The 14,624-nt window shown below is 37.2% G+C and overlaps 1 protein-coding gene across 3 annotated transcripts in view; it reads right to left on the reverse strand.

The window, feature by feature from the left end:
- Positions 1-14,624, reverse strand: part of LOC143268656 (UDP-glucuronosyltransferase 3A2-like) — a 43,143-nt gene that overhangs the window by 12,971 nt on the left and 15,548 nt on the right. For all 3 annotated transcript variants that reach the window (XM_076551793.1, XM_076551795.1, XM_076551794.1), the window contains 2 exons: positions 6,593-6,707; positions 63-594 (listed from right to left, as the gene is read on the reverse strand). In XM_076551793.1, the coding sequence (XP_076407908.1) occupies positions 63-594; positions 6,593-6,707 (647 nt within the window). The remainder of the gene's footprint in view (positions 1-62; positions 595-6,592; positions 6,708-14,624) is intronic.

A 14,624-nucleotide genomic window follows, 5' to 3' on the forward strand; every position in this document is an offset into this window, starting at 1 on the left:
CACCATCTAAGCACCGCAGATCTCTGAATGAAAGATAAACTGAAAGCTAAGCTTTCACTCACTTGAGGTATTGGTCTAACAGGTTTGTCCGTTAAGCCTCCCACATAGATGATGTTGGGAAACATGGGATGAGGAAAATCCAAGGCAAAGTCAGAGCTGACAAACCACAACTCGGCTTTCCGTGGAAGTTCAGACAAAATTGGCCGAGAACCTTCTGCAAAATGCTCCTGGATGATGCCGTCATATTGAGAAAGTATTTCTCTTTGCTTCATGGATGAATCAAGGAACATCAGGAAGTTCTTCACTCTGGCCCAGAAGTCCATTTGGTCAGTTAAACTGGAACCAAATCCTGGGACAAAAGACAAAGGCCTTGGTAGCCCATAGTCTATAATGGTAAATATCATGGGAAGAAAGGCCACAAATTGTTTCCCAAGTTTCTCAGCGATCAAGAAAACACAAGGATCTGTTACATCCAAAAACAGCAGGTCAAATTTCTTATTCCTTAAGGAGTCCATGATGTCCTTTTTGCTTAATAAGTGACTGCATAAGTCCACATAGTGTTCAAAGATCTTTATGTCAGTGTGATGGGTAGACCTGTTTAAAAAAAAAAAAAAAAAGTATTTTGAGGAGCAATTTCATACTATTTGGAAGACTGTTATACTCAATCAAAGTATTTCACAGCTAGACAAATACAAACCTATAATCCAACACTCTGGAAAGGGAGTCAGAAGTATCAGAAGTTCAAGCCTTGTCACAGACTTATGACTTGAGGACAGCAGGCTGGGCTAAATAAAACCATAACTCACTTAGAATAAATTATTTTTAATATATTTCATGAGAAGAGGCTCTGAGGATTGAATTTTTCCTTCTGTTTAACGCTATACAAATTATAGTGTTACTTAATATGTAAAACACATTGCTTTTCATAAAATAAAATATTTTTAATTAAAAATAAATAGGCCCATAGGAATTCATTTTCCATTCATCTCCTTACCGCAAGGAGATATTTATTTTCTTCTTAACGATTTTTGCTTATCAGAGTTGGGGAGGATATTCTAGTTGATAATGCTGCACCACCTTTCCATGTGAATTACAGCTGTTGTTCAAAATCTTCAGCTTTAGTCATTCTGATATAGATATAGCTCTGCTTCCCAAACTATTTCTTCTTCCATCACATTTCCTCTAAGAGTCTATTTCCATTCATCATCAGTGTTAATTTATTTTCTTCTGTCTTAGAAGCCATCAATGATTATAGTGGATCTCAGAGTATCAGTCTCCATGGGCAGGTGTATAATGCTGTTTACTTCACATTGTATAATGATTTTTTGTTGTTGTTGAGAATCTTGCTCTATTGCCAATCTGTATAAGTTGCATGATTACAGCTTCTATAATGATCAGTGTTAAAGTCATTTCTTGTAGAGACCCAGAGAGGTTTCCTAGTGAGATCTGAGTTTGCTCTGGCAGTAAGGCTGCATAAGGGAATGCTTGGACCACAGGCATGCTTACCACGTGTTTGGAAGGGTCAACACTTGGCTGTGCAGTGTGCTTTGAGGGCAAAGTGGAGATCTTTAGCCCTGCCCTGGGGTCAAGAGAATGGACGCAAAGACTCTAGAGCCACTAATGAATTAGGCTCTGGTTTCAAACTTTAAGGAGAACTTTAAGACTATGATTAGGACTGATTTCTGAGCATTTGCAACCTCAGATATGAAACAGTTTTGAATTCACTATGGTAACTATGATAATCATGATTCATGTACCCTCTGTCTTGTTGGAAGAAATTATTAATATTTTTGTTAAGAGATCTCTTTAAGATGTTTGCTAAAGTTTACAAAGTAGTCCTGTAGAGAGTTTGCTTTTGAATTTAAGTTAGTGTTGTAAATATGCATAGTAATATTCATGCTAGTTGTAAATATGTATAGCAATATTCAGACAAGAATTATGTTAACCTGGTGATAATAATGAACCATGATTTGGTAAAGCTAAGGGAGTCTTTAAGTTTCATGCAGTTACATCACTAGTTTGTTTATTTAATGTGTTTATTTAATGCGTTTGCATCAAGAGTTTATTGATGTAAAAAAAGGGCTTGGCAAAATTAAGACTGTTATAGACATTATAGACACATTCAAAAAGGATATCCCTCTTAGTCATCCTCTACTCCTTTGGAAGGGTGGCAGCCCTAGGAATTCCTGTGTTTTTTTTTTCAAGTATTTGTAAGCTCTTAGTAGAGACCTGATTCAGAGCTGAGTTAAGCTCTGTACTTCCCCTGCTAGAAGCCTGTAGTCAGGGAAGGGTAACATTCCTCTTGCTGCTTTGCAATCTAAGACAGAGTATGCTTGATGGAAAGTGTATCTCAAGGAAGGGTAAGGCTGACTAGGGAAGAAGAATGATCTAAGGAAGGATATCTGAGGAGTCTGAGGGACCGTTTAAAATATTAAGAAGGGGGAGTTTTGGAGACCCACAGAAGTTTCCTAGTGGGATCTGAGCTTGCTCTACCCAGCAGGGCTGCATAAGGGAATAATCAGACCATGCTTGAGTGTGGTTAGCAGGTGTTTGGAAGTGTCTGCACTTAACTGTGCAGTGTGCTTTGATGGCAAGGGGAAGGTCCTTTTCTCTTATCCTTGACATTGTTATTAAAAGAGCCTTTGAAGAGGTAGAAGGGGCTGTTGGATTTTTATCCAGGTCCTCCCAAAGCTATCCTGTGTTTCTGTCTTTCTCCTCTTTGCTATCTTTCTATCTAAAATGTGTTTAATTCCTCTCTCCTCCTCATAGGAATCCTTTAAAAGGTGGGAGCTGGCCTCCCACAATTTCTTTTAACTCTGCATATCTTGGCTTGAATATATTATCCCACAAAGGGAACTTTCCAATGATAATATCGGAACAAGAAGATCATGATTCAAGTTCTTGTCTAGAAACTAAGCAATTAGAAAAATAAATATAAAACCCACAGATTTTTTTCTCTTATATATGAAGCCTAAATGTATGTGTGTGTGTGTGTGTGTGTGTGTGTGTGTTTCCCTTTTTGATGATGAAATCAGAAAGGAGGCAATGAGATCACATAAAAAACTCAAACTCATCAAAAGAGATACACATGTCATGGAATAGTGCTATGGAGGAAGGTGGCAACCCAGAACAAAAGATACTGACATTTATGTTTTCTAAAAAGTAGATAGCAAAGCCTATTACTTTATATACAAACTTAACTTTCTAATGGGAAGAAGAAGTGTGATTGGAAGCTTTTTGTTAGAATTTGCAACTCCTTAAAAGATCCACAACATGAGAGCCCAGAGTCTGGCTTATTTTTGCTCGCTTTTAAGCTCCATTTCAAGTCACAAGAGCTGTGGTTTGTCTGTTGTGGGAATTCACACTGCTCATGACCTTGGGATATCTGGCATGATAGAGGCATGGATTTTTTGGGTATGTGACTATTTAACTGAGCAGGGGCTGTGTACTTTCTCTCTTTCTTGGTGTGGCCAGAGACCAGAGGGCTGGTTCAATTCTCCCATGGGCAAAACAGAAGGATTCTGCAACTGGATCTACCTTGTCCTGTATATGTGAGTCTGTTTTGCCTTAGCACTCACAAATAAATTGACATATATTGACATATACATGCTTTTGGCTCTCTGTTCATTTGTCTTCAAAGGTTCACCTGTCAGAGAGTTGGTGCCCAATATGGCTGTGTAGATGTAGTGGGATCTTTAGGAGGATACCTTTGTAGAAGGTTATAAGAAACCCTTACCCTATAGAGGGTTAAAATAGTCCTCATTAGACTTTGAGTTAACTTCTGTGGGAGACATAATCCTGTTCTTTCTCTTCTCTTTTTTTTTTTTTTTTTTTTTTTTGGTTGTGAGCCTAGCCTTTAACGGCTGAGCCATCTCTCCAGCCCTCTTTCTCTTCTCTTGACTTTTCAAGTCACACATTCTTTAGCCATTATGTTGCCATTATCATGATGCTTTCAATCAACCTGCCTGATGTTGACACCAGGAGTTGAACCTCTACAACTATAACCTGAATAAGCTTCTTTTCATTATAAACTCACCTAAATTGAGTTACTCTGTTATAACAATGGAATGCAGATTGATACATGGCATAATTCATATTTATCACCTAAATTTCATTTTTTACATATTTTATATAATAATCCCTAAATACCTGTAGTAGAATGATAATCCCTTTAAAGTAAATCAATTATAAAATTCTCAACAAGTTCCTATTCTCATCAACTTGACTGTAATTTACTTGTAATTTGAACCACACTTCAAGAGTTCAAGCTTGAAAAGAAAATACAATATATATGTCAAAAATGTAAATAAATAACAACCATGTTAGACTAAGGTGCAAGTTGACTTCTTTCAAACATATGACAAAAGATATGTGATCTTTCAGTCTGTGAGTGAGAAATATTTCCAGAAAGAATCATGGTGCTGTGAGTACCATCTGGAATATTCAGTAGAATTTTTGCAGACAGAGATGAGTGAGACCAATGAAATTAATGAGGAAACAAATCTGTACTTGTCGTCCATGTGGAAGACAAAGGAGGTTCTGTAGTCAAAGACTAAAAGCCTCAGGCTCATCTGTATTACCTAGCCATTGAAAAATTTTAAACTAACCTCAAATAACCATTAGCTATTAAGTCAATGATAACCAAGCTATAATTCATAGAACCACAAAGGTTAGGTGAATAGTAAGGGACCACTAAGAATGGGGAGAGCTCATGAAGAAAGGAAACTAGACTAGATAGTTACTGTTGTAAGTGTGGGTCTGGGATGGGGGTGTTAAGTGGGGTGGGAGGAGAGTGATGAGGGAGGGAATACAGGGAGACACAGATAAAATAAATGGACATTTTAGGGATAGAATTGAAACCTATCATAATAGACACTTGCTAAAATGTATGTATATATATGTATATATGTATATACATATATATATATATATATATATATATATATATATATATATATATATATATGAAGGTGATCTCAGTAAAAATGCCAAATGATGTGGGAGACAGAGTCCCAACTCGCCATCTCTCGCCAGCAAATGATCTTGCAGTATCATAATTGAGTCAATCTAATTGAGATGATGGACAAAGGGGTCCCACAGAAATTCCCCAAACAACCCACACAATTGCCAAAACTATAGGTTACTCTCCACAAACTGACAGCAAGGCTCTTTTGCTGAAGACAACACCTACACAGACCACTGAACGTGGAGAAAGTGAGCTGTTGCCTATATAAAGTGAGGTTCTAGAAACTTTGGTAGAGAAACATACTCTGCACAGTACCAAAATAGAAATATAAACACCAAGCCAGCCACAAAACCAGTGATCTACAATGGTGTCCTGCCTGCAAGATGTGCTAGGCCAATGGAGGCACAAAGCTTGTAGGAGTAACCAGCCACTAACTGATCTGACTTTAAATCCACTCCATGAGATGAAACATACCAAACACTGCATGGGTGATCAAGAACCTGAGACTAAATAGCCCAGGGACCTAGGGTAAAACCAAATAATATTGGTCTATAAAAACAAGACAAGAAACGTAGCAATGAAATGACTTCTAAAGGCATTTTGCAATACTCCTAGATAAAGGCCTTGTACAGTCATAATCCCAGGAGCTTCCTGCTGTAGTAGATTGGAACAAATATAGAAACCCATAGCCAGATTTTATGCAAAGTGTGAGAGATCTTGGAACACTCAACACCAATTGGGATGTCCCTTTGGGGGTTAGGGATCCCAGAGAAATAGCAGGCCATGAAGGAGTCAGAGGGTTTAGGCCACATGAAGAAAACAAGGACCTCTAAAACAACATGAGGAAAGCAAATATGAACTCAGAGAGACTGAGGCAGCTCACACACACACAACACGCACACACGCATCCATCTTAGTGATGTTATGAAATTTATGATTATGTACAAGAGCAGGTCTCTGATTCTTGTGCCTTCTCTTGCACCCTTTTCCTTTTCTTTGTTTTTCTTGTGCAACTCTGATGTGATATTTTGCTTTATGTTATTATATTTTATTACCTTTTAGAAGATTGTTTGGCTTCTAATAGTGACAGAGTGACAGAAATAGAGTGGATCCGTGTGGGAGCACAGGTGGGGAGCTATTGGGAGGATAGAAGGAGGGGAAATTGCAATCAGGATATATCATGTTTGGAATAAAAAGGGGGAAAGGAAAGCTTTTAAATTAGTTTAACAGGAAATGACCAAGACAAGGCACAGCCATGTAAAGTAACTTCCTCCATTAAGGAACTTATGTAAGAAGGTGACAAGGTACATGGAACGAGGAGGCTCCTCTTTCCCTGAATAGAGAAGTTGAAGTGACTGCACCAGCTTCATTGAGATTACATGCACAGATGACAAGTAACAAACAAGGCCTAGAAGGCACATCTTCCACTTTCTAGAGACTATCCCATCATTTATGGAGCTGTCAGTCATCCACAGTGCACAACTCAAACACAATCCATCCCCACATCCACCAGTTCTCCCAGTCATCATTGCTCTTAAATTCACTCAAAGTGTCATGTGACCATCATCTCCCCATTTGTAATACTTGATTAGCAATAAGTTGGTTCCAAGAATTGAAACAAATTACCTGTAATGAACTAATTCCTCTGCAAGGAGTTGTCTTCTATTATCAATTTCCTTTTGCTTATCTTCAGATAGATGCCAGTTTATAACCTGGTATGATATTTTCTCCTCTTTAAAATCTAAGAAAACATGGATTGAGTAAAATTTAGATTTATCATAATATACCACACATTATTATGGGGATAAAAATAATTTTATTTTATTTCTTTGCAAAAATTTGATTTTTCTTCTTCAGTGGTTTCATTATTTTGATCCATTCAATTCTGTAATCTGGTAATATTTATTTGTAGTATAAATCCTAATTGATCATAAAAAAAATCCTGGAGCCGGATACTAGAATAAATTGTAAAAGATAAGAGAGACAAAGGAGCAAGCCACAGCCATCTCTTACCTTGCCAACTCCTCAGCCTGAAAGGGCCAAGCTCCTTTCTTCTCCTCCCTTATATTCCTCTCTCCACCCAGCCATATCACTTCCTGTATCCACCTGCCTATGGTTAACTAGTGACTAGCCCAACACTCTGATCTCCAGGCAAGCTTTATTTGTTAGAGCACAAAAAAGACACCACATTTATTGAGACTTTACAATAACACAAGAACATTTATACAGTCTACAGTAATGTAAAATTCTAGCAACAGCTTTCATTTAAAGACACAGCTATTATTTTTCATTTTATGTGTGAGAAAGTATAAAGGAAAACAGTCTAAAATTATTCATTAACTATCACTATAGTGAGTTAGAGTTTATAGTTAACTACAAGTCAGTTTGACTGCAGAGTCCCTGCATTTCATAGAAAAATTAAAATGAAATATGCCAAGTGTTGATATGCTTGTTTGCCTTTTTGTTGCTGTTCATTTCATGTTTGGAGTTTGTTTGTTTGATTGTTCGTTTCTTTGATTTGTGGCAGGGTTATGTTTAGTAGCCCACATTGGTTTTCAACTCACAAACCTGTTTCTTGAGGCTGCAAAGCACTTGGAGTATAAACAGTGCCAGGACAAAGTGGTGTGTATCTGGAGAGCTCTCTCTCCAGGTCCCGCCAAGCCCCGGCAGTCTGACAGTACATTTATAAAATAAACACAAAGACGCTTATATTACTTATAAACTGTGTGGCCATGGCATCGATTGTTGCTATTTATGAGAATTTAAATCAAGACAATTAGGTCAAAAACAGAATCCTCACATGATATTCACTGGAGAGTTTCAATTATTATTTGAAAACAGACTATAGGATTGGGACTTCCTTTTCATTGTTCCTGGATCATGTGTCTCAGCCCAAATTTATTTTAGAATCTGAGATTCAGTCACGATTGGAGATTGCAGCACACACTATGAATGTGTCTCCAAGTGGAAAGGCTCTTACCTTTGTGTCTGCAAGGCAGTAGTGCTCATAGTAAATAGTTAGGATCGCTACCCTGTATGACATAATATCCAGCTGAATAGATCCAACTGAATGTTTATACCCACACAACACAAATAACAATGACACAGGATCCCGGAAAATGCCCTTTATATCCCTACCAATTCCATATCTATAGCTAAAAAATTCTATTAATGATGTTACATGGAAAAGCACCCACAGAGTCATTACAATACAATCAAGGGTTCACTTCAAACTTGAGTTTAGTCTTAGACCTCTCAAAATTGTCACTCTCTTTGACAATTCTGATTTGGTCTCTCTGGAGGAAGTTATAAATATGAGAAGCTTAGAATGACACCCATCATCACTGAGGGAAGTCAAGGAACAATCAAAAGAAGGAATTGGGTGTGAGTCAAGGGTTATAAAAGAACATACATAATAATTTTAGAGAAAATTACAAAGGACTTTCCTTACATTTTGTATCTCAAAATTAGCATTAAAATCAGAGGAACTGTACCAGTAGAAACATTATTAATGGCATTAAGGCATAACAAAACAAAGGTTACAAAGACCCTTGGATACTTTCCTCAGGTGACTCTTCTTAACCCCCAGAGTATAAATTGCCTGATGCTCTGAATAAAACTAGCTATTGCATGAGACTAGTCTACCTAATTTATTGACTTCATTGTATCAGGCCCTACTGCCTCTAGAGTGGTAAACAAACCAGCAGTGAGTATGTGTTGACATGCTTCTGCAAAGTGCATGCATATTTATTCACACACACACACACACACACACACACACACACACACACACAACACAAATGTGTTCTTATGACATGTACTATGCTGTGCCCTTATATTATGATGCCAGCATTTGAAGTAATATTCTTTCAGGCATCTTTTCTTTATAGATAAAAAAAAAAACATTGCAAACTACATTTTTAAATAGAGATAGGGTGTGATTATATTTTATTTGTATGATAATAAAAGTTGCCTGTAGATTACAGGTCATAGCCAACCATAAATAGAAGTCAGGCGGTGGTAGCACATGCCCTTAATCTGAACACACAGAGACTCTGCCTGCCATCCTGTGGGCTTCAGCTACCCTATGGCGAGATCATGGTATGCAGGCTTGATCTGCAGCATGGCTGTGGATTCTTGCCATAGTACACAGAGGTGTCTCCAAGCCACACAATGTGCTGTGTGGTGGATTTAGGCTTTGCTAGTTCAGACCAAAAAATAAACAAATAAATAAATAAAAGTTTTCTGGGCTACACACTGCTTTAATGGAGGTATAGACCCACTGCTTCTGATAGTTGGTGGTACACATAGCCTCCAGACCCAGAGATGATGATAAATGCACCATTATACCACCACCATGTTGGAAAACTGAGGTGGGCAGAACCAGCAGCCAAAGCTGCCATTTCAGTCCTAGTAAGGCTGCAGTTTAAAGCAATAAATTCACAGTAATTCAGATCTAACAATACTTTAAATGGTTTACAGTGTGTGTAAAACTGTACATGTAGGCTTGGAAGAAGGAAGAATATGAATATAGGCAGTTATATAATGAAATAGTTTTAAAAAATAAACTCTTTAAAGAGATAGTAACGATCGTATAAAAATAAGCCATGTAAAGATGGATATTACACAAAGAATCTGGGTTATGTTGTCTTTGATATTTTTAACTGCAGAAAGACATTTGATTGTAAAGGCTGCTGAATTAAGCTTGGGGAAAAAAGGTATCTTGAATTCAAAATTTGGATTTAAGGATATATTGCTTTGGAAAGGACGGTCTGCTTTTGTTTCCACAGGAAGCAAGAGGCTATGGATTTGTTCTAGATTAAGATACATCAGGTTTGACCAGACAAGACCCCCTGAAAGTTCTCCAATGACACCATGGCCCAGATGATCCAACATCCAGGCAACTGCTCAGAGAATACAGCATCACAGACTACGCAGGTCAGAACTTGACCATAATTCTTAAGTTTCTCAAGATCCCCATAAGAATACAGCACCCTTTATCAGCAAGAAGTAGCCTAGAACTATGCCCACATTCCTAGGAAATGGATTATGGATATTTGTCTTTGTTTAGGTTATTAGTTACAAATTGTTATTGGTCATAGTCAATATCTTTCTAAGGTAAAAAGGGGGATATGATATGATTAAAGGACAGATTATTGAATCTACTTTTAGAGAGCAACTTGTTTAAAAATGTTTTACATTGCTATGGATTTTAGTTTATTGATAAAAATTTAAAGTTAATTTTGTTATACTGTATGTATATTTCTACTCTCATTTAAGGTATTACACTTACATAACTCATTTAAATTATAATGGATAATTAAGAAATACAGATTAATAATTGGTCTTCTATGAGAGTCAAACTTATAGTCATGATAAGTTTTCTAGGTATACATAGATATAACTCAGTTAGGTAGGTAATCTTCAAACACTCCAAAGACCTACAGAATATGGCATTTAAAATGTTTTAAAAATTTAGAATTTCTGGACAATGAGACATGTTTGCTCCTGGCAGCACCAATTTACTTCAGAGAGGAAGATGGGCATTTAAGGCACTCTATATGGAGTTTATCTTCTTCTTGGCAAAAATAGCCATTTGGGAAAGAAACTGTTCTTGCCTGGACTTCTAGATAAAATGCTGTATTGACTGGACATGCAGGACCCATAGAAAAGTGACCACTGAAATTTGCAAGGCAAGATGGTACGTCAGGTTCCTGCTTCACAGAAGAAACTGCTAGACATTCTACAAGACTCATGAAAAAGTGACTGAGAGACTAAGCCTATAGGCTCAAGATGAATGCCCCAACATTACAGAGGAACTTTGGATGACTGTCCAGGAAGCCAGCTGCCTCTGTCATTCTAGATTATTGAAAGTTGCTTACAATGCTCTTCCTGTTTACTTAGGTAATATTATATCCTTCTGAGGTCATTGATGTAGTTGAAAACTAGATAGTTATAGTTATGGTTTTCCTTGGTTATGATAAAAGATAAATTAGATATGATATTTTAGACTCACAAATATAGGATAGATAAAATATGTTCTTTAATTTTACAAAATACAAATAGACTAGATATTGTAACTGTAATTTTTGCTTGATATATGTAATTATACTAGGTTAAAGTTAAAACCATCCTTTTGTTTAGAAAGAAAAGGGGAAGTGATGGAGGACTGTCTTTTTGTATGCTGTGAAAATATGTTACTCTGATTGGTTGATAAATAAAGCTGTTTGGCCAATGTTGAGGCAGAATAGGGTTAGGCAGGACATTCTAACTAGAGAGGAGGAAGGAGAAAGGCAGAACAGAGGAGACACTGCCAGTCACCACCATGAGAAGCAAGATGTAAAGATACCAGTAAGCCATGAGCCATGTGGCAAATATAGATTTATAGAAATGGGTTAATTTAAGATGTAAGATCCAGCTAGTGAGAAGCCTGAGCCATGATCATGCAGTTATACATTATATTAAGCCTCTGTGTGTTCATTTGGGTCTGAGCAGCTACAGGAATGTAAGGACTCAGAAGACAGGTGGGCATGAGAGAACAAAGTGCTATGTGAGAGGGAGAAAATCTTTCATTGGAGATTTCCTAGAAACAGGTCAATACTAACTTTCCAATCCTCCTCAGTTCAGCAGTGATTAAGAAATAGTCAAGTAGAGCGCTATACAGAGGGCACACATGGTCCCTCCCTATGCGATTGTCCTTGATTCAACTGTTGATGTATAGAAGGGTTTCAATTGGCTCTAAACAAATAACAGTGTGAGTCTGACTCCTGTGAAAATGATCTCTCTCTCTGTCTCTCTCTCTTTCTCTCTCCCTTTCTCTCACTGTTTCTCTCTGTCTCTCTGTCTCTGTCTGTCTCAGTCTGTCTCTGTCTCTCTCTCTGTCTCTGTCTCTGTCTCTCTCTCTGCCTGTGTATATGAGAGAGAGACTGTGTGTGTGTGTGTGTGTGTGTGTGTGTGTGTGTGTGTGTGTGTGTGTGTGTGCATGCGTGACTGTCTGTCTAACTGACTGTTGGTCACCTTGACAATTCTGGTATTTAAGGATAAATGTGTGTTTTAAGAGGTAGAACCAACAGTATTGAATCAATTTTACCTTACATAGTGAATGAAAGTTTCATGCATTTCCTTCCTATAGACTAAAGTCAATAAGCTGATAGAGAAAGAAAGGCCTGTGTTTTAATCTGAAACTAAATTCTAAGGTAGGGATATCATCATATCTGCTCTATCTGCTTTTTTAATTAACTACCATGACAAAGAAGAACCAGCCTACTAGAAGGGATGAAGGTTGGCTGGTCAGGCAGAACATGTATACAAACAGGTCCTGGCCTGAATATTTGTAGCAAATCACTGAGGATCTCTGCTGTTATTGGACTGGTCCCCCCAAAACAAAAGCAACATTTAGCTTGAGATATATACCTAGTGAAAAGTGGGGTAGACAGGTATTTATATGTGGCTCAGTTGTTACAGTACCTGCCTAGTATATACAAAGTCCTACATTTGTTCTCAAGAACCATACATAAAATTTATGGCAGATTAATTATCCCAAAACTCAGAAAGTAGAGGAAGTTTGACCAGAAAATCAAGGTATTATTTAATACAAAGCAATATTGAAGCCAGCCTGGTATACATGAAAACCTTTCTCTAGATGATAAATAGACAGATAGGTATGTAGGTAGACAGTTAGACAGACACATACATATATAGATACATACATACATACATATGCTGTGGGATGTCTGTCTGTATGCTTTGAATATGTGTTGCTCTCATTGGTTGATAAATAAAGCTGTTTTGGCCAATGGCCAGGCAGAATAAAGTTAAGTGATACAATTGAACTTAAGATGGGGATGAAGAAGGCCATAGTCAAGGCAGATGCCAGCCAGCTACCAAGGAAGCAGGATGTGTAGAAAATGAGACAAGCCATGAACCACATAGCAAAGCATAGATAAGAAATATGGATTAATTTAAATGTAAGCACTAGGTGGTAATAAGCCTGAGCCTTCCGCCAAGGATTTATGTTTAATAAAATCTCTAAATGAATATTCAGGAATTGTCAGGCAGGAGAGAACCATCTGGTTACATAGATTTCTTTACAGTGAGTGCTAAAATGTGGTCAAAAGATTGACACATTATGAACAAGGCCTTGGGGAACTGTGAGAGAAGCTAGAGGGAAAAGAGGAGAGGACCTTTTACCTCAAGTGTATTTTTTTCCTTGGATTGTTCTTGGACATGATTTCATACTTGCTGCAACAGATACTTAAATTCAATTTATAAGACATGTTATTTTTGTTGCATGTCAGAACATAGCTATAGAACGCAATCTGGTAAAAGGATATTCCTAGCGCTCTCCTCAGGATATGCTGAATCTGGATATGGCTTCTAGTGTGCTTTTGTGCTTTCCCTGATAAAATCTATAGTACATGTTAAAACTGACCTGTCCTGAGTAAATTCTGGGAAAGGGTTGCTCTGTTAATATTTAATATGTGATTACTGGTGTGTATTTCCTTGTTTTTCCTGATCGTGTATTTCTGAACCCCAACAACATTCCTTGAATCATTGTTTTGATTGTTACAGTTGTGTATAAAGTACATTGAAACCGAAGTAATATTTTCTGTAACATTATAGACAGTAGTGTAACTCATTCCTTAAGTTCTTCAAATTTAAGTTCTTGAAAATAGATCTGCATAGGTCAACAAAGGTTGACAGTAAGTGTAAGAAAGCTTGTTATAGAAATGAAAGAACTATAAGGTCAAACCATTAAACTCTCCTTCCTGGCACTATCAAATACTTGCAAATCATGTGAACCCTAGATACCTTTACTTCCTCAAGTTGTCTGTCAGTTTTTCAAGTTGAATAACCACAGAATAAAAGTAATTCAGACAAATAATTAATGTTTACATGTTTTAATACAGAGTTTCAGTTGAAGGTTGGATAAAAATGCTCTAGTAATATTGTTTCTATATTCACAAATCCACTTAAACTCTACTAGGAAACAAAAAGAAAGTCTAACCCATTATCACATCTGAAATGTCCAATGTTTACGGAAGTAGAAAGGACCTCTGAATTGGGACTAGTGACTCATGCCTATGAACCCAGAAGTTGAGAAGCTAGGATAAGAGCATTCCCTGAGTTTGAGAACAACCATGGGTATATGAATATGTTCCATGAAGCCTGGGCATGTGTCAGAAAAACTAAGAAAAAGAAAAGAAAGAAGAGAACACAGCAAGGGGGGAAATAGCAGGGCATGGTGGCAGGGAGAAAGAAGAATTAGAAAATAAAAGACAAAAGAAAATTTAGGTCAACAACACATGCATCTAAGTATTAAAGACAATTGGTCAACAGACATGGAGGATTTCTTTGCAGACCTTTTGTGCATAGCTTGTTAAAAGATCAGAGAGTGTATAGGCTTGCGCAATGTATCAAAGGTTATGAGACTAGGCAAAAGAGGATAAGTATGAATTGCAGTTACGAAACCAGAATATTAAGGCAAATTAAATGTATAAAAATAGATCCAATAAACAAAGAATTGAAGTTTTCTGGGCTTCTGTGCCCGAATCGATCAGCAGAGAATGGTGGGTTTTGGTTTACTTAAGATTCTCTGTCCTCACTAATCTAAATAAAAACTTCTGATATCATTCTGCAAAGCTTTGTGAGAGCCAGT

This window comes from Peromyscus maniculatus, chromosome 15 (genome assembly GCF_049852395.1).
Source record: "Peromyscus maniculatus bairdii isolate BWxNUB_F1_BW_parent chromosome 15, HU_Pman_BW_mat_3.1, whole genome shotgun sequence".
Classification (NCBI taxonomy): domain Eukaryota; kingdom Metazoa; phylum Chordata; class Mammalia; order Rodentia; family Cricetidae; genus Peromyscus; species Peromyscus maniculatus.